This window comes from Protopterus annectens, chromosome 13.part0 (assembly GCF_019279795.1).
Source record: "Protopterus annectens isolate FY-2018-M chromosome 13.part0, PAN1.0, whole genome shotgun sequence".
Taxonomy (NCBI): domain Eukaryota; kingdom Metazoa; phylum Chordata; order Ceratodontiformes; family Protopteridae; genus Protopterus; species Protopterus annectens.
Window position 1 is genome coordinate 1,067,878,556 of NC_056747.1, and position 25,212 is coordinate 1,067,903,767.

Genomic DNA, 25,212 nt, shown 5'->3' on the forward strand with positions numbered 1-25,212 from the left:
ATTTGGGTAATCCAAACATAACACATATCCTGGGATATGACACTGTCAAATAATTCAGAAATTCTATGGGTATGGATACTTCAATAAATAACCCTGCAGTTCATTTCTGATTTTATTATATGCCCCATTTAATTCATTTGTGGAAGATTTTGAATAAGCCTTGCCATTGAGAATGAATAACATTTTATTGTTGTAATTATCATAGTTCATTAAAATCAACCAACCCCCTTGTCAGGTTTCATAATTCTAATTTTGTCTAACATGTTCTTAATTTCTCTAATTATTTGATTCGCCTTAGAATTAATATTGTTGAACCTTCCACTTGCATTTTGTAATAACAGAATTACGAATATCCAATTCACAACTTTTCTCAAATAACTGAATCATAGGGTGGAGTGAGGGCTTGTACGTATTAGAAATAGCGAAAGGATTAATAAATATCTCTGAAAAAGAATTCTGAAACAAAACCTTTAAATTCAATTTATGTGTGTAAAGTTTTAAGTCCATTAACACATTAACAATATCACCAGACTGTTGGGGTACAAAGGTAAAACCTTTTGCAAACACATCCACTGTGTTTTGTATTCATAATGACACTAGAGAAATTATATACTTTGAAATCACTCAGGGAGTTAGTGACAGCATGGCATGATGGTAATAAATGATCTGATGTTCCATCTGAAAAATCAGTAAGTAGTGGGGTCATATTCATCCACACTTAGGTTAATCAACTCTTGTTGTTCCAGGTTCGATTGTAAAATCCCCTGTCTCTCATGTTGCACTTCCCTCCACTGCTCCAATACACATTGGGAGGGTGTGAGGTTGCCTGGTTCTCCACCCAGGTATGGTCTGATGAAGGAGCTTTGTTCTTAAAGCACACTGAGTGTCTCAGAGGTGAATATTCTTCTGGGTCTAAAAAATTACCATCTGAATTCCTGAGTGAAGCATTGATGTTAGTAGCCCCACTATGACCTGTAAATGTACTGCCCCATGCTTGTGATGGTGGAGGTTTGGGATATACAAGACCTTTACTATAGTCACCGTTGTCTCTTGTTAATTTTTTAATTTTATGAGCTTTTATGGAAGTAGTTAATAGGTCAATGCTTCTAAAACTACGCAAGTGCTCATTTTAAATTCATTGTATTGCAAATGCCCACAAATGCATTTATGTAAATCAATAACAGAGCAAATGAGTTCATTAATCACTATTTCATTATGCTTGACTATTAATTTCATCTATTCAATACCATGTTGCTCAAAGAGTCTTATGAGTTGATTAAACAATTCTGAGCCTGCTTGTAAGCCAATGGGGTTGCGCCACATTCGCAACCCTTTTGGCACAGTGTTTTCATTAATGCATTCTAAAAAGTAGGCATTGTCTAATTGCAGGCATTTAATTTTGGAAAGTTTATAATCAAATTCACAAAGTAAAGCCTGTAAGTTGTTACCAGTGACATTTCTTGCCTCATTTTCATCGTTTAAGCTAATAGCTTTAGTCAGCCAGTCTTTTAAAACAAGAATACCCCAATCTAAATGAACACATCTCAATCAGCTCCCTATTAAAATTAAATGCTATAGAAACATAATTAGTTTTTTACAGAAGCTTTTTTATATATTTCATTTCAACATATTGCGTGCATATATATGTGTGTGTGTGTGTGTGTGTGTGTGTGTGTGTGTGTGTGTGTGTATATATATATATATATATATATATATATATATATATATATATATATATATATATATATAAGTTTTATGTTTTATCAGATTGCATTCTAACTTTATTTAACACGTAAAATGTATTTTTTGATTTCTTTGTCTTTAAGGGGGTGTGTCAGTATCCATTTGAGTGCTATGATGTTTTTGATGCATATTATAAAAAAGGAGATGGAATGTCTATTCATTTATCTGATGTTCCTAATATACAGGATGAAAGCACTTATCTTTGTTATTTTACTTGTTTTTTACTTGTGTAATAAATTCTGTTTTCCCTACTTTGGGCTTTGTCTCAATATCGTATGAAAACATAAGCGGAGAGGGGCAACGCCAGCGTTTTGTTGGACTATCTGTTTTGTAGAAGTTTATTCTGGGTTGTTTGTAAATTTCCCCAAGTAGTATAATACCACACTGGGTCTCCCTTGAAAAGAGGCCACTCGACTACTGGGACTAACCTGGTCAACAAAAGAATAAATAAATGTGCAACTGCGTGAGTGTATAAAGATTAATGGAGCACTACATGCTTCCATGAATACACAGTATTGCCTGCTACCATTCTATCATACTTTGACATTAATAGGTGCGTGTTTGAGAGACATAAAAGAAGCTGGAGAAATCCAGCCCTGACGTGACCATCTTCTTGCATTTGGTTTCCTCCTGGGCAGCATTTCCCTCAGTAAAGGCTATTTTTGTGACTAAGGGAATGGTGGCATCAACAAACTATCTGAGTCAGATGCCCAACACTGTGAACAGGTTAAGCAGCCTATCAAAGTCATAGTTAGGGTAGAGAGAATAAGGTGGCTGCCATGGGTGCAAGGTGTTAGGGGGCATGATCAGTACTGTGGAAGATGTGTAGATAAGTAACTACAACTGTGTATTGTGATCATTTCTGTTGGGCAGTTTGATGTGAGTGTAATATCAATACTTATTTAAAGAAGAACCACACCCACAGACTTGAAAAAAACATGTTTATGTCAATAGGTTAGGTGTTTCCTACATTTTAACACCACTCTGGGACTATTTACAGTTTTTTAAATATATTTATACATAATTTCTGAGGCAGACCACATGGGTTCTGGCATCCCGAAGTAATTCTGATTATTTACTCTGCCTCTAGGTATCCCACAATGCAGTACTTGTCTGTAAACAGTTACATCACACAGGCCTCTTTCTTCCTAAAGCTCCTGTCACTGCATTGATTTTACATGCATACACTGCTATCTTTCAGTCAGTTTTAAGTAACATTTCATGCCGTTCAATGACTACTCAAAACACAAACAGTGCAAATGCCACATAACAGACTTTCAAAGTGCTTTTTACTGCTGCTTCTTTTTAGAATGGCTAAATTGCAGTCTTTTGTGAAGTCTATAATTGTTCTAGTTTGACTCATCTCTCATCCCCCTATACACCTACCTTCCCTAGTTGTCAAAGTGCTAAGGGTAATTTGAGCTGTTACCTGCTGTGATTGACAGTTCACAGCAGGACACTTGACTCATGTACCGTTTCCCTGTTCTAGCCTTTACTTATGTATAGGGGAAGGTCCATGGAGCTGTGACATCACAGCATGAGTAGGTTTGTCATGGTGATGTCAGTCTGGGGAGGGAATTAGCCAGAAAATTACCTGTATTCATTGGCCTTGATGACATCAATGAACTGGAAACGGCAGTGGGATAAACATTTTTTGAAAGTGAAACTACCACAGTACAATAAGGTACTGTTCTAGTGGAGAAAAACAGTTGATTTAAAGTATTTTAAATGCTGTACGGTTGTTTATTCATAGCAGGGACAGTAAATAGGGAGAAAACAGGACAGAGAAGTTGAGCATTTAATAATAGAATCCCATTGTTGTCCTTTAAGAAGTTTGAGTTTGTTTGTGTGTGTGTTGGGAATTATAGCAAGGAGCTACTTTATGGTGTTTCAGACAGTGAAAGAGCTAATATGTCATACTTTTTTGTGTTCCTCAGCTCTGGTTAAGGGGATGCTAAGATTATCTAAGATACCAACTAATCCAGCTATAGCTCTGCTGCAGATATATATATATATATATATATATATATATATATATATATATATTCACAGATAACATGATGAATTTAGTCATTAAATGATTGTTTGTATCAGCCTGGTATCAGGCTGATATAGGTTACCACAAGAAGTGCAACCAGTTAACCAAGCTGAGCTCAATGTCAGCCAGTTATTTTGAATGAACTTTACTATTCCTGGGTTAATACAGCCACATTCTGATACTTCAGATCCTAGCCTCATAGTCCTTATGTAAGGTGCAGGTATTTAATTAAGCATATCTTTGTAGATGTTTTGAGAACCTTGGTAAGATTGGAATTTTTTATAGTTCCAATAAGGATGTAGTTATTCTCTTGCTTTAGAAAGAGATCTGAATGGATCTCTCCCAACCTGCAACTGTAAAGCAATGCAATTTTTACCTTTCTCTTTTTGGCGAGGAATAAAGAGAAGATGCATGCTTCACAGTTCAGTATTTTCTTGATCAGTCACTGAGTGTATGAAATCTACCAGTTAGGTATTTGGAGTGAACATACCAGGGACACAGCTGTTGTCAGGATAATGAGTGAAATGTTTCAGTTGTATGTCTCTATGACCTGAGCACTGCTTCTAATGTTTTCATAATGCATATTATTCTCATTAATCAATTGTGAGATTATCGAGAACTGTCAACTTCTAATCTTATTTTTCATTTTTTTTAGAGACAGCTCTCAGGGGGGACTCTTCTGATATTAAACTATGAATCCACTTAGAGATCGGTCTTATCACTCATGTTATAATTATTTGATGGGTCATGGGCTAAAATGTTATCCTTGGGTGTATTATATCGAGCTGTGTTATTCTTAATGACCTGATGAGGACTCTACTCCATGGATGGGTAACTGCTTCACTGAAAGGAAGGTATATGTTATTTTATCCATTAATTGAATCAGGAAATTAGCACAAAGGATATATCTATCTATTTCTGATGTTTAAAAGATCAGTGGGATGGAAAAGACAGTGGTTAAATATGGAATTAGGTAGTATAGAACCTTTCTAAGGTCTATAATGTCCATTCATTATTATGAGGTTACTATTACTTGAAAATTCTTTCACTAGCTTGTTTCGCAAACTGTTTCAGATTACTTGTGCTCCTTTCAAAGACTCTGCAGCTAGTATTATTCAAGACAGGTTAAATTACTGGTTGTGTATCTATTAGAATCTCTTGATCAGTCCTGGTAAGAATGTCATGATGGTGTTTTACCCATATAACCATGACTACTGTTATGGATGGTGATCTACTCTGAGCTGTTCATTATACCACAGACAACTGAAATAAGCATTTAATGAGAGCTTTCCTTGTTTTAAATTGGTATTAGAGTTGATAAAGGTGTTTGTTATGTAAACCTTTTTCCAGCTATAATACCTGATTAAAGCTGCAGATTTTCCAAATGTGGTTACATTCTCAAGTCAAAATATATTTCAGGGGATAATTCTCTCTGTATCACTTGGAATCAACTCTCGACTGGGAATGACCACAGAACTGCAAAAGTCGGGCACCTGAGCCAGTTTCCTATGTGGTTTGGAATCTCTTTTATGGTCTTTTTATTGAAAATAAAGCCTTTAACTGAAATTAACCAAACATAAGTATATAGCCTCCGTTGTTCCATATGCACAATACATTCACTGTACTTTATTAGCATAAGGAAAATGCAGATTCTACTAAGGATACGGCTTGAAACAGTTGAATGCAAACTATTTGCCCTTGTGGCTCATTTCATTTGCAGCTCTCTGCACTGTCAGATCAAGAAATGCAACTGTTCACATCTAAGACTTTTATAATGCCATTTTCTTCTATTAAGCATTTGTCTGTTCCTGGTAGACATTCTGAATACATTATTTAATGTGGGGGGGCATTGGCCATAAATGTTGCTGTTGTTGTTGTAGTGTTGTTTTTTCTTCTTTCTGAACTTATTTTAATGCATCTTAACAGAGATGCATAAAAATAGCTGTACTTACTTTACTTATTAACCCTGGAGTCAGCAATATACCTTAAAAGAAGCTGCACCACATGTGTGTCAGTGTAGGTAGCAATGCAACATGCAGATAATTAAAAAACAGCATACTACTATGAAGACGTCATTACTGTGCAATGCTAAAGAAAGCAATGGATAGCAGAACTTACTGCAATTCCAGGTCATTGGTTTCCTGAGGAAGAAATTTATATAGTGCCACATAGGAATGCATTGGTGGTGTTTCTTTCCGTACAGATGCTTTTCTAAGCTGTTGAGTTGAAGAAAAGCAACAATAATGCTCATGCAAAGTAGAAGCAAATTTAAGTATAAAATTCAGTACAAATATCCCAGCACCACCCCGGAACAATTAGACAGCATGAAAATAACTAGAATACTTTTTAAAACCACAACAAAAACAAATAAAACAGCAGATACACAAGAATGCATCATATCAGGTGATTTTTGAGAGGGCCCTCTGCATTATGGCGAACACCTGGGTATAATTTTATTCTATCTTGTATCTTGGCTCTTCTTAACATCCTGAATTTCCATACTCAGGATGTACATTGCTTATCTTGATCATGCATAGTACACCTGTACCAGTGCATATGTACAAGTCCAAGGGGTCTTTCTTCCTGCCTCAACATAGAAGTGTGACTGTCCCAGGCAAGGGGATTGAGGGTGAGGATAGCATCTTTATTATATCATATGTCTGCAGTGCATTGAGTACTTGGAAGAATTTTGCAAGCAGTAACCCCCCCCCAAAAAAAAAGGAAAGGAGAGAAAAAAATGTCAGATGAAATGTTTCAATGAATATGTCCTGCCTTCCCAATGAACTATAATCATGAAGTAATTACAATGGCAATCTACTTAGATAGATTCTGTTTGGAAAATGCAAATCCCTTATAACCTGCAGCAAGGAGAATTAACAGCTGTTTTACCCTCATGTTCATGGACCCTAAAGAGGTAGAGTGATAATAAATAGTGCACAAGCAGGCTATATGTGACATGTTCCTCCCATTTTAAACACTGAAAACAGGAAATGACTGAATTGGTTCAGTGAAGGATCAGAAGCTACCTTCAGAAGAAAAAGAAAAGATTTAATCACATCTAGTTTTAGTCTTTATGTAAGATGAGGTAGGACTATTTGCACATGAAGCTTGAAGATCTACTGAACTAATATGATAACTACTACATCATGGACATATATGGCACATGTATCAGATCTGCCAGAGGAGACAGTCTCAAGGGTGAACACTGCAGCACATCAGTCATGATGTTCTGGTCCCATGGTGAAGAGGCATTTTTCATCACAAGCCAGAGGTAAAGATTTAGTTTCATATTTGTTTCATTACTAGTCTATGGTACAATGGAGTCCTACATTGGGCCAGGCTACTCTGAGAAGGATGATACATTTATCTTGATGGTGAAATAACTTAGGATTAGACTTAAATATACTACTGGCAAAGTAGTGAAACTTAGAGATTTCCAGGATGTGTAGAAACAGGATATCTCTAGATCCAGAAGGAAAACTGTTTTCCTTTTGGCCTTATATAGGACAAGTGAGTAGTTAGCTGGAAGGTTTTAAGTTCTCCACACTGAGATCAAGTGGCTGAATAGGAATATCTGACAGCAGCCACACTTTCAGGTGAAGGCAGTCATCAAGTAACAGCATTGCAACCTCAAGTATGAAAGATGACATAATCTTTGGAGGGGGCAGTATTTAAAGCACCTGGAAGCAGGCTTTACTGAGCCAAAACAGTGTGTTTAAAAACACATTGAGCTTTTTTATGCATATTTTTAACAACCAATAAGAAATGTGGGGGAAGAGGGTTGAGAAGGTATAAAGGAACCATCTTCTCATCTCTATTGAGAATAAATACACAAATCACACCTTCTCCATGTCTAATGGACCAAGTTTTGTATAATACCAAACTCTCCTGAATAAAGAACAGGTTCTTTTCCTGACCAATGTTTCTCTTAAGGACTGACTCAAGTTATTCAAAAGGGCATTCAGCTCCTCCCTGACACTGATCTTAAACAAGGCCATGCTACAGATAATAGTCTAATTGGCCTAATTCCACTCATGGATTATTTCACAACAGAAGGGACGAACACTGAGTTGGACCAGATACCAATTAAGATTCCATTATTTTGATATCAGTAAAAGATCCATCCACTTTATAGGTATCACTATCACCTACACTAAGTCAAATTTTGGAGATCAATAAGCAGATGTCTTTACAGCAGACTCTACTCAGCCTAGACTGGGGCAGATTCAAACAGAAAATAAGAGAAATACTAGAATAATTTGGTAGTTTATAAAAGTAAAATAGTAAATAATTAATGGGGAAGTGGTTGTTGGATACTGATTTAGAAGTTACTTGATTGTAACTTTATGTACTTATCACATTGTTCAACCAGAGCAAAGCATATGGACCTCTTTTCTTTGCTCCTTAATACTGAAATTCCTCAATGCAAATATCATGTCTTAGGCACTAAGGGACCTAGATCCAGATGTTTCCAAGCAGCATACATGCAGATTATAAAAAGATTCTAATGAAGGGATAACAGTGCTATGTTATTCTAAAGGTAAGTGCTAAGTTGTTCTTGAGGACAGGAACAAAGAACATAAAGGCCCACTACCATTACTTTCATTTGTCAGAGACCTTTACCAATGAAGGGACTAAGGTGGGAGAAATCACACAGAAAAAGAACTCCCTGTACTTATCAGTAATTAGTATGTTGTTGTTTGTCTTTCGGCTTTTCCCGGTTAGAGGTCGCCACAGCGGAATGCTGGTCCGCTAAATGATTGGCAGTTCGTTTTTATGGTGTTGAGCTGCCAGCCCGACATCCAACCTTCAACAAAGGCACGCCCATTCAACGCATGTCTTTTGAAAGCCCACTTGACCGCGGGGAGGACATGCAGACTCCACACAGAAGGCACTCCCAACCCAAGCCAAGAATCAAACGGGAGAACTTCTTGCTGTGATGCAACAACACTACCACTGCACCACCGTGGAAGTATAGTAATTAGTATAAAGATCTTCAGAATTCTAGACTCAGAAACAGCTGCAGAAGAAGGGAGGGAAACTCAGCTCTAGCTAGCACCTCAGAGCCAACATTTCTATCACTTTCATGGTAATGACGAGTCACCATAGGTGATACACAACAGACAGCAACTGAGAGAATCAGCAAATGTGCTTTGAGGGACTCAGAGCTGTAGGAATTTTGACACTCGTAGATGGCCGAGTGGTGGCAAAATATTTAACTATTGATAGCTTTTCTCTTGAAACTACTCATCCATCTTCCACAAGTCAATGAATGAAACAGCAAATACTAACAGGGGCCAACACAGACTGATTCAATGGGCATTATAGGACCAATGGAAACATGATAACTCTCACAGATAAGTGGAAAAATGAATGATTTTATTTATTTATCCTTTTTTGGCTTGGTTTGTCCCACTAGGCTAGTAGCCACTTTTCAGGGGAAAACTAAGGTGGTATTTACAGTATTAAGGGAAATTTTGACAGGGCACATGGAACTTCCCCTACTCATTATTCTTGTAACTGGGAACCATTTTGGAGGAATACTTCCTGCTTCTGTTCCAAGCACAGAGAGAAAGAGATGATGGAGTAGTGAAAGAAATGAGGGAAAAAGCAAATGTTGAGATGAAAGAATGTGTGCAGGATTCTGAGGAAATATTTCAAAGAAACCTGTTTGATGGAGATGAGTCAGCAAATGATGGTTGTATAATTACAACCCTCCAGTATAGAGGGTTGCGGACTGATTTACTCAAAGAAATTGTAGTGCAAGCCAGAAAATGAAGGAGATATTTCTGGGGGGGGGGGGGACATTATGGAGAAAATACAAAAGAAAGATGCAGAGACAATCCTGAAGAATAGTGGTGAGATGCAAAAGAAACATATGCAGAGAAAGAAAAAAAGGCACAAGTGGAGTAGCAGAAAAGAAGGCATAAAAAAAGGAAAAACAGAAGTACATGGTAAAGATTCAAAGTGAAGAAAACAAAGAAATTGGCAGGTATGACGTGTGGGGCAATTTAAGAGCTCCTTTGGGTGTAAAGACATGTGAGGTAAGAGCATTTATTCTTATTAACAGATATGTTGTTACATTATATCTGAGACTTTTTTTTTTCAATGGAAATTTTCTTGGAGAATAAGAAAAAAAGAAAAACTGTAATCCATGGAATTTTTATGGGATAAAGCATTTAACTGGGAAACAAAAAATAAGATTCATGTACAATTTTGAGCAGAGGTAGAAAGAGATACTTTGAAAGGACATTTGAAAGCTTTGTGTAAGGAAATACTGGATTTTTTAAAGTTTATGACAAAAAAGGTTTATGGACTGGTGCCTGGGATTGCAATATTGTGTTAACAATAGAAAGAGAAAGAAATATACCTATGCCAAGCATGATAAATGTGGATGGGAATAGTAGTGTGGTAAAATACAGGGTACAACCCAAAACATTTTTTGTGGAAAAGAAAGACATTTGATAAGTAACTATGACAAAAGAAAATGTTATTTTTATGGGGAAATGAGACATGATGCAAAAGAATGTGAAGTTAACTGTTATAAATGCAACAAAAGTGGACATTTATGGATAGATTGCAAAAATGAAAATAACAGTAAGGAAAACTAAAATGAAGGAGAAGAACATGAACAAGAGAAGACATTTCATAAATAGGAGAAAAAGAGGAAATATTAGATGAGAAAGAAATATTAAACGGGATATAGAAGAAGGTTATGAAACAAATAACAAAAAAGACAAATTGGGAAATAGTAAAAGTAAAAAAAAAAACTATTCTACTGGTAAAAGGGTAAAAGACAGAAAAAGACAATTTAAAGGGATAAGTGCCAAAGAAAAAAGAAAGGAAATGGATGAAAAAGAATATATACTGGTAAAGACTTAGGCTTGGGATCATGGTTAAGGTGTTTGACTCATACACACAAGGATAGTGTTTGATATTTACTTTTGTGAAGGAAATTGTTTAGGCTTACAATGCCTGTTAAGAAAGCTAGCCTAGTAATTAGCTATTAACTTAAGAAACCATAAATCTAATGTGAATAGTATTAAGAATTTAGTAAGAAGAATAGGAATTTTGCAGTGGTGAAATACATGTGATGTAGATGTAATTATTTTCGAAGACACTAGATTTTTAACAAATGAAGAAAGATTACAAACAGAGAAAGTATGGGGAGGAAAGATTATTTGGAATTTGGGAAATGAGAGATGTTCTATTAGATGTAACTTTATTAAAATTGGAAGAATAACCATTGTACATTTAAAATGGAACAAAGTATATAAAATTATAACATTATATGCTTATACTAACTATAAAGACAGGGAACGCTTATTTCAGCAGATTTTAGACTGTGTAGTGATAAATATGAATATTATAATGACAGGAGACTGATTTAAGAGGCAAGTGTAGAAAAGAAAGGAAATAATATAAAAGAAATGCTGGACATTATATGATATGGTAAATTAAAACTTTGGGGAAAAATTATGCACTTACAAAAGGGGTATGTACAGAACTGAAATAGATTATTTATAATATCTGAAGGTTTAGTTATAGGAAAAGGGGAGATAGTTGAAACAGGACTTTCTGTTCATCTTCCATTATGGCTAGAGAGAAAAGAAAACAAGTAATATATAAAACAGGCAAAAAAATAAAAGGGATAAATAAGAGACCATGAAATGAAGAAAAGAGATTAGTAATTATGGAAAGATCATATTACTATAAGAACATTTTATCAAAATTGGTCTGAATGTTGGATGATATTTAAGGAAAAGAAAAAAAAATCACAGTGATATGTGAGAAAAGTAGATACGCATATATAAAAGAATATATAACACATTGGAAGATTTAGAACAGAATTATCAAAAGTACTTTGACAAAGAAAAATAATTTTATGAAAGAAATCAATAAAAATATAAGAACTGTTATATTAGCAAAGATAGTTTTAACAAGGAAAAAGAGACGTATTGAGTTACTTATGCAGATTAGTAAAGGAAGATCGTAGTGTAATGAGAGAAACAAAAAATGTAAATGTAAAAATAGAAAGAACTCATGAGAAGATTATGAATAGTGCATACAATATGTGAAAGAAGTGTTTAAAGAAAAAAAGAAAGTATATCAAGTATAAAAGTTATAAAAAAAGAGAATAAAGAATTGAAAAATGAAATTTTTTTTAATGAGCTAGATAAAATATTAGGACAAGTAAATACAGGTTTGGCCACAGGCCCAGACGGGATAAGGTATGAAGTGCATAATAATTTAAGGGACTGGCAAAAAATATTTTTGGATATTTTGAATGAATGGTTAAATGAAGGTTTTATGTATAAAGAATTATGTTGTGGAATAATTAAATTCATATGGAGGAAGGAAGATAGAAGCAAATAAAAAATGGAGATAAATAGTATTGAAAGACAATGATTATAACATCTTTCTGAAAATAATACAAAAGAGATTTGAAACGAAAATGGAAAATATTATGGAAGAAATCATATATAGTATAAGAGGGGAAAGTATGCCAAGAATTATTAATGACAGTTAGAGAAACTGTGAATAACATTATGAACAGAAAAGAAGTGAAAATCATGACAGGGGACCTTAATAAAGTATCTGACACAAATGGATGTGAAATTTATGAGTAGCAATGAAAGAATATAATATAAGTGAGAAAGTTAGGAAATTATGACTGCCAATGTATAGTAGTAATAAAGTAAAAATAGTTGTAAATAGCTGGTTAAGCCAAGAGGTTCATATGAAGAGTGGTGTAAGACAGGGATGTCCAATGAGTTGTATACTCTTTTCATTAATAATGAATGTGATAGTATGTGAAATAAATTGCAAAATGAAGGAGGCAGGGTATAATGCTTGAAATGTTAAGAATTCCAGTTCTGTTAACATATGCAGATAACATTATAACTGCAAAAATTGCATAGCAGAAATAATAATTTGCACAAATGAGTGTCTAGAGTGGCTAGAGATGGCTTTAAATAAATAGAAAAGTAAATGTTTAGATGAAGTAAAGCTAGAGGGTATATAATTTACAATGAATGATATGTCTATGTTAGATATAAAATGTAGGAATAAAGAGCCAAGTAGAATTCACTCAAAAAAAAAAAAAAAAAAAAAAAAAAGCAAATAGAAGAAATAAAACAAACCTGTCTTTTCCAATATATAAGTTATCATTCAGAAAAAAAGGATTATTTGACAAATTCAGTACTGATGGGAAAAAGTAGCATACTTAGCAAGTGTATTTATGCTGCCAACAGTATTTGAAAAGGAATTACTGCAGAAAAGTTTTCATTTATATGGGATTCTAGATTAAACACATTAAAAAGAGAAATTTTCTATGTAAATAAAGAAGGAGTTGTCTGGTTAATTGACCCAGGAATATATGCTGCTTCATTACATTTGTACAAAGTGATAAATGGATAAATTTAAAAAAGAAAGAGATTAGTAGTAAAACTGTATAAATATATGTATGATAAATTTAGGGGTAAGGTAAAAACAGTAAAAGAGAAAAAAAGAGTGTATAAATAAAGGAATAAAATGTTACCAAGAAAAAATATTTTATTAGAAAATAAAAATTAATGATATTGAAAAAGATAGAAAAGTATGGTATATGAATGCAATGAGAAAACATTACTATGTAAAAACATGGGAAAATCTAACAGAAGAAAAAAAAAAACTAAAGTTACAAAAATAAGAAGCAAATGGTAAAATGTCAAGATTCTTTTGTGTAGAATGGTAATAGATTGCCAGTAAAAGGAAATATGGCATATAAAAAGAAAAGTGATAGTATATGTTTACATTGTCAAAAAAAGATGTAAAACAGGAAAAAGCTTATGGGGAAAACTATGTAAAGAAGATGTTTTTGAAGATATAAAAGCAGTGGATAAAATAAATATGGATACAATTAAATCCATATATTATAAGAACAGAAGTAAAGAATACTTTAAAAGGATAGCTAAAAATGTTACTTTATGTTAAATGGAATGAAATAAATGAAATTCTGTTTAATGATAAATGGATTTAAGCAAAAATATTAAGTAAAATTGGATGGTGGTTATGGAAAAAGGAGCAGGGGTCTAATAGGGATGAAAATTTAGTATGATTGTAAAAGAAATTATGAATATGTGTATACAAATGTTCATACTTATTTGTGCATAAGTAAATATTTTGTAAATAATAATTACTTTTGTATATAGATAAAGGAGCTACTCATCATTGTTGCAAGTGAGACCAGTCTTACAGGAGAACTTTGCATTTCCATTCCAGGCAGAGAGGTGGCTTAGAAAGAAAAGGGGGCAGAGATATAGAGAAGGAGATAATGGAGTGGTGATAGAAATGAAAGAGAAAGCAAATATCAAGACCAGAGAACTTGTGCAGGATTCCCAGGAGATGTTTCAAAGAAATCTGTTTTAAGGAGATAAGTCAGTAAATGGAGGCTGTATAATTACAACTATCCAGTTGGGAGGGTTGTGAGATGATTTACTTAAAGAAATTGTGATGCAGAGTGAGACAGAAAACGAAAAAGATGTTTTCTGGGGATACATTGTGGAGAAAATACAAAAGAAGGATGCAGAGACAATCCTGAAGAATAGCAGTGAAATGGAAAAGAAAACATATTCAGAAAACAAAAGGGGAGTAGCAGAAAAAAGGCAGAAGAAAATGAAAAACTGAAGTATGTAGTAAGGACTCAAAGTAAAGCAGACAAAGAAATGGACAGGTATGAAGGGTGGGACAATTTCATAGCTACTTATGGTGTAAAAGCACATGAGGTAAGAGTATTTATTCTTATTAACAAAAATAAATTTTGTGATATATCTGTCACTTTTTTCAATGGAACTTTTTCTTAGAGAATATGAAAAAAGAAGAACTGTAACAGATGAAATTTTATGAGATGGAAGCATTCAACAGGGAAAAAAACATTCATGTACAATTTCAAACAGACATGAAAACAGACTCTTTGAAATGACATTTGAAAATTTTATGCAAATATTGTAAATGTCTATGACAAAAGGGGTTTATGAGTTGGTGGATGGGATTGTAATACTGTGTTAAAACTAGAAAGAGAAAACAATTATACATATACCAAGCATGATAAATGTGGAGGGGAATAGGGCATCATAAAATGCTGGGGACAACCCATAACATTTTTTTTCATTTTGTTTGTGGAAAAGGACAATTGATTAGTAGTTGTAACAAAATAACATATTATACCTGTGGGGAAATGGGACATTATGCAAAAAATGTGACTTGACATGTTATAAATAATAAATGGGTGGATTATAAAACTGAAAATAAGAATAAGGGGAAAGGAAAAGAAAGAGAAGAAAAGGAGCAAAGAGAAGACATTTTGGAAGTAGTAGATAAAGAAGCAAGAGTGGATGAGAAGGAAATAATAAAGAGGACATAGAAAAAGTTCTAAAATAAGTGATGAAGAATACATAAATTTGGATGTAGCAAAAGAAAAAAAATAATTATATTGGTAAAAGGGTAAAAAAACAGAAAAAGAAAATTTAAAGATATAAGGAGAAAAGAAAAAAGAAAGGAACTTTATGAAAAAGAATAGATACGCCTATTGCTTGGGCTTAGTAATAATGGTTACAGTATTTGACTTACAGAGACACAAAGTACAGTGCTTGATTCTCACCTTTGGAAGAAGGGAAATTTGCTAGGTTTAGCATGGCCTGTTAAGATAACTAGCCTAGTAATTAGCTATGAACTGATGAAACCATTAATCTAAGGAAAAGGGAAGACAAACATTTTAGAGTGTTTCTGTAAATGTGAGTAGTATTACAATACAATAAAGAGAAAAAGAATTTTGGAGAGGTGTAATACATGTGATGTAGATGTAATTATATTAGAAGAAACAAGATTTTTAACAAATGAAAGATTACAAATAGAGAAACTGGGGAGGAAAGATAATCTGGAATTTGGGAAATGAGAGATGTTCTGGAATATCAGTATTCTGTAGAAATACATTAAAAATAGTAAATGTAACTTTAGCAAAAATTGGAAGATTAACCATTATAGATTTAAAATGAAAAGAACAAGTATATAGAATTATAACATTATATATGTATACTAATTGTAAAGAAAAGGAAAGATTATTTCATCAGATTTCAGACTATGTAGTGATAAATATGAATATTATTCTTGTGATTTAAGAGACAAAGGTAAAAACAAATGAAAGGATATAAGAAAAATGTTATAAGTTATAAAATGTGGTAAGGTAAATTCTGGGGACAAAAATCCATGGATTTACAAAAGTGGTATGTGTAGAACTGAAACAGGTTATTTCATAGTATTGTAAAGTATAGCTACAGGAGAAGGGGAGGTAGTTGAAACAGAATTTTGTGATTATCTTGCAATATGGCTAAAGATAAAGAAAAAACATGGAATGCATATAAATAGTCCAAGGAATGAAAAGGATAAATAAGAAAGCATGGAATGAAGAGGGAATGAGATTAGTAGTACAGTTATGGAAAGATCATATTAATGTGAGAGCATTTTATAAGAATTGGCCTAGATGGGAAAAAGTTGGAAACAATGGTTGTGGATTAATGGATGCGTCTGAATGGTGGATGATACTCAAGGAAAAATACAAAAAATATATATTTTTTTATTTTTTACAGTGGCAATATGATGTGAGAAAAGTATGGAAAGAAAAACATAAAAATAACATGCAACAATGCATTGGAAGATTTAGAGCATAATAATAGAAAGCCATTTGACAAAGAAAAAATATATGAAATAAATCAAAAAAGTACAAGAATTGTTATATAAGCAAAGATATTTTTACAAGGAAAAAGAGAAGTATGAAGTTACTGAAGCAGATTAGTAAAGGAAGATGGTAGTGAAATGAAAGAAATAAAATGTAAAAGGAGAAATAGAACTCAAGAAAATATTATGAATAGTTTAGTACAATATGTACAGGAAATGCTTTAAAAAGAAGGTAGTGAAAAATAGAAAGTAAAAAAAGTTAACAGAAAAACAGAATGCTGAGTTGGAAATTAAGATTCAGCTGCAGGACCAGATGGAATAGGGCATGAAATATATAACATTTTAAGGAACTAGGAAAAATATTTTTAAAGATTTTGAATGAATGGTTAAATAAAGGTTTTATGTATAAAGAATTATGTAGTGGAATACTTAAATTCATATGGAAGAAGGAAGATAGAAAACAATAAAAAAAACTGGAGGCCAATATTATTGGGGTCCCTATTAATTATTTGAATTTTTTAAAGTTCGAATGTCATATGGTCAACACCATATGATTCAATTTTAAAAAGTTCAAAGTTGAAAAGCAAGTTTTTTTCTAATTTTTTATTATATATTCGATGTTTCAAACATTGCTCATATTTTGTTGAACATATGAGGTTTGAAGTTTTGAAACTTTTAATATATAGACCCTAGTAAGGAATAGCAATAATTATACGATGAATCTAATACAAGAGAGATATGAAACCAAAATGAAATGTGTTATGGAAAATAGTACATATAGTATAAAGGGGAAGGGCTGTCACAAATTATTAGTGACAGAGAAACTGTGGATGAAATTCGGAATAGAAAATAAAAACTGAAAAGTAGATAGGAGACCTTAATAGAGCATTTTATACAATTGGACATGAAATCATATGGATAATAATGAAATAATATAAGTGAGAAAGTTAGGAAATGATGTATGCAAGCATACAGTAATAATAAAGTAAAAATACTTGTAAATGGTTGATTAAGCCAAGACATACATATGGAGGTGCGTGTAATGCACCATTGCACACTGCCGCATAGTGGTGATTACCATCAGTGGTTATAGATGCAAATGTTTTGCTTGTTAAACTTTCCTTTAGCACTTTGCTTGAGGTCCTCCATAGGTTTTTCACAGCCCTACTCTACTGTTAGGTAGAACACCAAGCCTAGCCTCAGAGTTACCAATGCACCTCTCACACATTAGCCATTCCTAAGTGCGACCTCCTTTCCTGACCATATAACTTTACCTAACACTGTGGATGGACAATTTCCTGCAGTTTCTCCAGCCATCTTAGTGAATATGGGCATCCTGAGGCAGTGTAACTGACTCATGTTCACCGACAACCTTCTGCCAGTAATCCACACAAACTCAACATGTGAAAGATGCAACTATATTAACAACCTTGAATCCATGTTCTCTTTCACACCAGTTAATGCATATGACAATGAGCGGGTTGTCAGCATGCACACCTCATCTCCTACTCTACCCAAACCCACATCACACATACCTACATATACAGAGGTCTACCTGAAACATACCTAAATACCAGAGACCTCCCAAACACAAAAACAAGCATGCTACACATAATACTTCATCTGCAGAACACAATACATGTAATACACATAACAGCTCTCACACCAGTGTCTCACCTGTCAAGCCCTTAAGGCAAAACACAAAACCAAACATATTAGTCATGGGTGATTACATTGTGAGACACACATATGTTCCTCTTACTCTCAGACTGGACAAGGAGAAGGTCACAGTCAGCTGTCCGTTAGGTGCCAGCATCTGCCATATCACACATGCACTCAAGTCTCTGTAGAAAATGTACTGTTATGACTCTGTCATAGTCCATGTTGGTGGGAATGAATTGAGATATACCTCTCTGGACTATATGAAGAGAGACACTACTGAGCTCTTGGATTATGTGTCTCAGGCAGGTATGCCCCTAGCCTTAAGCAGCATTTTATCATCACCTAGGATGATGCCTCAACACAAACAGCAAATGATTAATTTCAATAATTGGCTTATTTTCTGCTGTCATTCCAAGGGGATACAGTATCTATCAGCCTGGGATGACATGATAGACCTGGATACTTTGCCAGAGACGGTCTTCATCTGTCACCCCTGGGATTTGGACTACTGGCTAAGGCTCTTGCAACCCCCATAGTGCCTTTTTTAGGCAGTGTCTCAAGGACAAAATTGCTGATGTAAAAAGTCCATCTTAAAACAACCTCAAATCATGCTGCTAAATGCTAGGAGTCTTAACATAAAACTGCACTCACTGGAAGCAGTCCTTACTTTGGAAGACTTAGGAATTTGTGCAGTCACCGAGACCTGGTATAAAACTGGGGGAGCACCCCATACATACCGGGATACCCCTCCTTCTACACATTCAAACCACAAACTGAAGGAATGAAAACTAAAGGAGGTGGTGTATCGATACTCATTAAAGATAAATACACTTCCAGACTGATTAAAAAGTATGATTCTCTGGGGATACTTCAGGTGCAATTAACTGTTGGTAGGACACCTATTCAAGTCACTGCCAGCTACAGGACACCCCTACATGAATCATGACACCCACTCTGCCTATTTGGATCTACTTGAGTGTATCAAGATACATCCAAACACCCTGGTTTAGAGCGACTAACTACTCATCCACTGACTGGGTAAATTACTCATGCTCTACTTCACTTGCCCAACAGTTCCTTGACTTCATTAACTCCAATGCACTAGACTAGCTGGTTGACACCCCCAAAAGGGGTGCCAGCATACTGGATATGATGTTTACCAATATGGTCCACTGTAGCACCCCACTGTGAGGTCTTCCCTAGGGAGATCTGGCCAGAAATCAGTCTCGTTCAAAGTACTTATCACACTTGATAACCCCAGGAGCAACTAAACTAAAAAACTTCTCCAAAGCTGATTATAACCACTTACAGGATGGAATAAATAGCTTCACTGCACCTCCCCACTCAGATGGAACTGGCAACTATGCCAAGTTTTATACCAATGCTTTATACAAGCATCTGTATAACTGCATTGACTCAGCCATACCTGATGGGACCAAAAAAGGCTCCTCAAGGAAGAGTAAACCTTCTTGGTGGACAACTGCTATTAACAGGCTTTACAGTAAGAAGAAGAAATTGCTGTCTAAGAGTAAGAGGGAGTGAGCCCTAAACTAGAAACACTCCCTCCTCAGCTAAAACAAGCAAATAAGCCTTCTTGTGAAGTCCTCCAAAGCAAACTATGAATACAAATTAGCTTCCTCGGTTACGGATAACCATAAGGCATTCTTTAGTTACATCTGTGACCTAAAAGGAAAGGCTCAAATTTGTGCTGAACTGGTAGTTAATGATAATACATATAATGAGCCTGTGGACATAGCTAACTTGTAATCCAGCAGGTTTTGTGAAAACTTCACTCCCCTGTCCCCGACACACATGCCCCATGATATCCTACCACCTGCCCCCTACCTTGTATCTCTAAAGAGCAGGTCATAAATGCCCTTTCTAAGACCAAAAACACAGCATCTATGGGACCTGATAACATCCCAGGTGGTGTCCTACATGGGCTCAAACAAGAATTAGCAACACAACTGGGCACTCTTTTCAATTAGTCTAAGCTCTGGATTCATCCCAGATGAATGGAAAATGGCCACCATTATCCCTCTGCACAAAGCTGGTGCTTTCCTGATCCTGGGAACTATAGACTTATTAACCTGAATACCCTTATCTGCAAGGCCATTGAGCAAATCATCATGGACCTTATCAACAAAGACATAGGTAATCTCCAAACACTTGACCCTACTCATTTTGGGTTTGTCAAAGGGAGGCCATGCCTGTTAAACCTGATTGACTTCTTTGAGACAGCCAACAAGGCCCTGGATGAGGGGAAATCTGTGCATACAGCCTACCTGGATTTAGCTAAGGCTTTTGACACTATCCACCATTCAGGCATCATTGACAAACTCACACAGCTAGGTATCAACCCTTATATCATAAGATGGGTCACTAACTGACTCACTGATAGAAACCATATAATAAAAATAGGGGAATCCACCTCCAGCAGCAGACCTGTTACCAGTGGTGTTCCACAGTGATCAGTCCTGGGACCTTTATTGTTTGGAATCAATTTCTCTGAAGTACAAACTAACACTAAAGGTCTGTGGCTGACAAAGTGTGCTGATGACTGCAAACTGGGAGCTGTCATAGAATCTCCAAACAATGTCAACATCCTGATGAAGGGGTACATCCCAGAAAGCGCTTACCTGTGTTTTACAATAAACTTCCTAGCCGTGGTACAGTTGGTGTTTGTTTTGTTGTCTCAACTCTATTCATATTTTACACCAGCTGTTTTATTTGTTGATAGGGGATTTTTGTGTTTCGTATCCTACAAGAGGGTCTTACAAAAACAAATAATTAGTGTCAAAGTCATGGCCTTAAACTCAATGCAAAAAATGTATTATCATCCCTTTCATTAAGTGCAAATTTCCTGCTAACTACCACATCAATAACAACACCCTAAGTACGCACTCACTGGTGAGAGACCTGGGCATGCAGGTTGACAGCAACCTTACCATTGATCACCATGTCTCCACAGTGGTAAGAAGGGCATTCTATATTTCTCATCTCACAAGTAAGGACATTTCATTCAGGAAAAAAAGACATTATAACCTCTCTGTACTCTTCTCCCATCAGACCAATAATTGAGTACAATACCCTAAGCACTTGCAGCAACTGGAGAGACCACAAAGGTTCTTCACACGGAAAATTCAAGGTCTTCAGCATATGTCCTATGTGGATCATCTTAAATCAATGTCACTTTATTCTGTTTCACACAGACTATTCAATCTCTGACCCTGCTTTACTGGAAATTCTGCATATCTGCAAGTCAAACGGGTTATTCAATCTAAAGACCTTAACCTGGTATGTGATGTTAATAGAACCTGCTGGAAGGATAGATTTGCTCCAAGAGGTTATCACAATTTTGGAATGGACTCACATTTAATTTCAAACAGAGCATCTTGCTGGCCCTCTTCAAATGCAATCTGGACGAATGGATGGGTAGCTGTAAATTCAACCCAGGCGTTTCACTTGTGTCCCTCTTGGACAGGGGCAATTGGTGCTGATTGAGGAAATAAAGGTAGAACTTGGCTAGGCTTATAAAGGGCCCTAGGGCCATTAGCCTAGTAGCTTCCTATGATCCTATGAAGACAGTGTAAGGCAAGGATGCCCAATGATTTGTATACACTTTGCATTAATTATGAATATGACAGAATGCAAAATAAATTGCAAAATGAAAGAGGCAGGGTATATAACACCAGAATGGTTAAGGATTCCATTTCTGTTTGCATATACAGATGACATTATAGTAACTGCAAAAAAGCAACATTTGGATAAAAGAAGTAATAATTTACAAAAATGAGTGTCTATGTGATAGGGATGGTTTTAAATAAAAAAAATAGTAAAGGTTTAGTTGAGGTAGTAAAGATAGGAATATAAATTTTTCAGTGAATTAAATTTCTGAGTTCAGTATAAAATTTGGGAATAAATATGCAAGTAGGATTCAATGGGAAAAACAACAGAAGAAATAAAAAAACTGTCTTTTCTGTAGAACATATAAATTATCAGTTAGAAAATAAGATTACTTGATAAATTCAGTACTAATGGGAAACCACCATACTTAGCAAGTGTATTTATGTTGTCAACAGTATTTGAAAACGAATTATTGCAGATATATATTTTTTCATTTATACAGGCTTCTAGATTAAACATAGTGAAAAGAGAAGTTTTGTATGTAAATAAAGAGGAAGGAGGTTTAGGGTTAATTAACACAGTGGTATATTCTGCTTCATTAATTTTGTACAAAGTGTTACAGTGGATACATGAAAAAAAATGAGAGATTAGTAGTAAATCTGTATAAATATAAGTATGATCAATTTTGGGGTATGGTAGACAAAGTAAAAGATAAAAGGAATGTATGAATAGAGAAATAAAATGTTACCAAGAAAAATTTTTCAGAAAATAAAAATTGGTATAGAAAAAGAAAAATATGGTATAAAAATGTAATAATAAAACATTTACTATGTAATCTATGGGAAAATCTAACAGATGAAAAAATTAAAGCTATAAAAATAAGAACAAATGATATAATCAGAAAATAGAATGTCAAGATTGTTTGTGGAGACTGGTAATAGATAAATTGCCAATAAAAGGAAATATGCCACATAAAAGGAAACGTGATAGAATATGATTACTTTGTCAAGAAGAAGAAACTATGGAACACATGTTCTTGAAACATAAAAGTAAAAAAATTATGGTGAAAATGATGTATAGAAGATGTTTATGAAGATATAAAAGAAATGGAAAAATAAACATGGATATAATTAAATATGAATATAGTAAATAGAAGCAAAGAATATGTTAAATGAATGGCTAAAACATTTTTTATGTCATATGGGTTATATGGAATAAAAGAACAAATGAAATTATATTTAATGGTGAATGGATTTTAGCAAAAATATTAAGTAAAATCAGATGGTGGTTACAGAAAAAGGAATGGGGTGTAATAGGGATGAAAATTAGTATAAATCTAAAGGAAATTATGAATATGTGCAAAATAGATTTGTATATTAATATATTTGTACATTTGTAAATATGTAAAGACATTGTAAATAAGAGTCCTTTTTGTGTATAAATAAAGGAACCCTACTCCTTTCAATAGATGCTTTGCTATCTTTTACATCCATCTAAACTATCACCAACTCAGGCAGATGGGGCCTTGGTTTAATGTCCCATCCAAAGGACAACATACTCAGGAGAACAGCATCCCCTTTATGCTGCACTGCAAAATAAGTAATCAACCATCTTGCTGCAGGAATAAAAACCACAACCTACAGCACCAAAGGCAAGTGTGTTATATGTTATACCACTGACAGAAAAATAAAATTTATTACTTCCCATAGCCTCATTTCAGACACAGAAATTAGCTCAAGGGACTGTAGGTGTGACATCTCACTTACATGAGGAGGTGTTGCTATATCTGAATGGGTAAGGGGAGGTAATGACTGAAATCACAAGATCTCAATCTGAAGAAACAAGTTTAGTGTGTACCTATCAGTTCATCATGAAATAAATTCACAGGATATGAATACGAGGGCAATCTCATAACAATGATCCGCCTGGGCATGCCTCTCAACTGCCCAAATTGTTAGAGATAATTTTAACTCTGTCTCAAAATTTTCACCATCTCTACTAAATGTGGACATTGTTTTAAAATGTTCTACATTAATATTAACAGTATTTGAAAATTATTTTACTTTGATCTTCTTTCCCCTGATTACTTTTTGTTTTGTTATAATTCTGGATATAAAAGATGACATCTGTACCCATGGAAAAGAGAGTTTACTGTGGGTATGGTGATCTTACAACTGAAGCCAGGAAGTTTAGATTCAAGTCTGGGCTCTTAATTCCTTATTTTCTGTCTGGAATCTTTAGAAAAGTCCTTTATGCAGGTCTTTTATAGGAAATCTTATGTGCAGAGCTTTGCTAAAAGACCTTTGCTAAAATACCTTGCTTCTCATTTCAGTAGCAATAATCTTAAGGAAGGAAGCATGTCTTTGTAACAGTTACTGATGTCATGTTTCAGTACCAGGCCAAAAAATAAATAAAAGGAAGAGAAAATTCATCTTATGTGGTCATTCTGACAGATCTAATACTGAAATGCACATCCTCTTACAGCAGATCCCAATAACATTGATGTCCCCTAAAAAATAAAGTTTGCATTTCTTGGAAAGGTCAAGCACCTCCTGCACTCCTTAATTACTGGTATTCATACCTCACATCTTGTTTTCATAAATATACTAATTCCTTGGTCACACAGCCAAGAAAAAAGATAAGAATCCTTAAACAGATGATGCGATGTTGCCCCAAATAAGTCAACTCGTAGCGAAACAGAAATTATGGGTACAGTTTGAGTAAATAAAGAACCAACAATGAACAAAGTAAAAACAAATGAAAGGTAACATTCCTTGATGCAGAAAACTCAGCAACTACCTCACATAAACAAAGAAAGCAAAGCACCAAAGTTACAGCCTAACAAGTTCAGATCCCTGCAAATTTGTGTAAACTGCCACTTGAAGAAACTAATTTAGTATTTATGTTATCTGCTGTAGCTGGAACTGAAAAACACACACACACACACACACACACACACACACACACACACACACACACACACACACACGCACACACATCACTGGTTCTAACTCATGATCTGGTGACAACAAACAGACATGGACGATTTATGCATTCTATGTATTAAACATGGGAACTTTCCAAAGATTAACTTTGGGTAAAAAGTGCTGAACAGCTAGGGATATTTTGTGTGTGCATCCCTTACTCATTTGTTGGGATTGTCTGCATGTACCATTCGATCTGTATACATATTAAGTATGGGAATGCAAGAGAAGGAACGAGTCTACTTCAAATTGTTTTACCCATTCCAGAGCCCCTCAAAGGAGGAGCAACATATTCAGTTAGACTTCATGCTATTTAGTCATATATTTGTAAAATAACTTGTCCGATTCAGGCTGCAGTTTAAAAGATTTTACTTTCAGGTTTAATTAATTAAAGTTATTTCTGGAATTCCTCCGAGCTTTTTAAATCAAATGTTAAATCAAACA

The 25,212-nt window shown here is 34.6% G+C and overlaps 1 protein-coding gene across 1 annotated transcript in view; it reads right to left on the bottom strand.

Moving 5' to 3' along the window:
- Window positions 1–25,212, bottom strand: part of STAC2 (SH3 and cysteine rich domain 2) — an 816,617-nt gene that overhangs the window by 339,131 nt on the left and 452,274 nt on the right. The window contains exon 8 of the mRNA XM_044055061.1: window positions 5,900–5,997. Coding sequence (XP_043910996.1) covers window positions 5,900–5,997 — 98 coding nt within the window. The remainder of the gene's footprint in view (window positions 1–5,899; window positions 5,998–25,212) is intronic.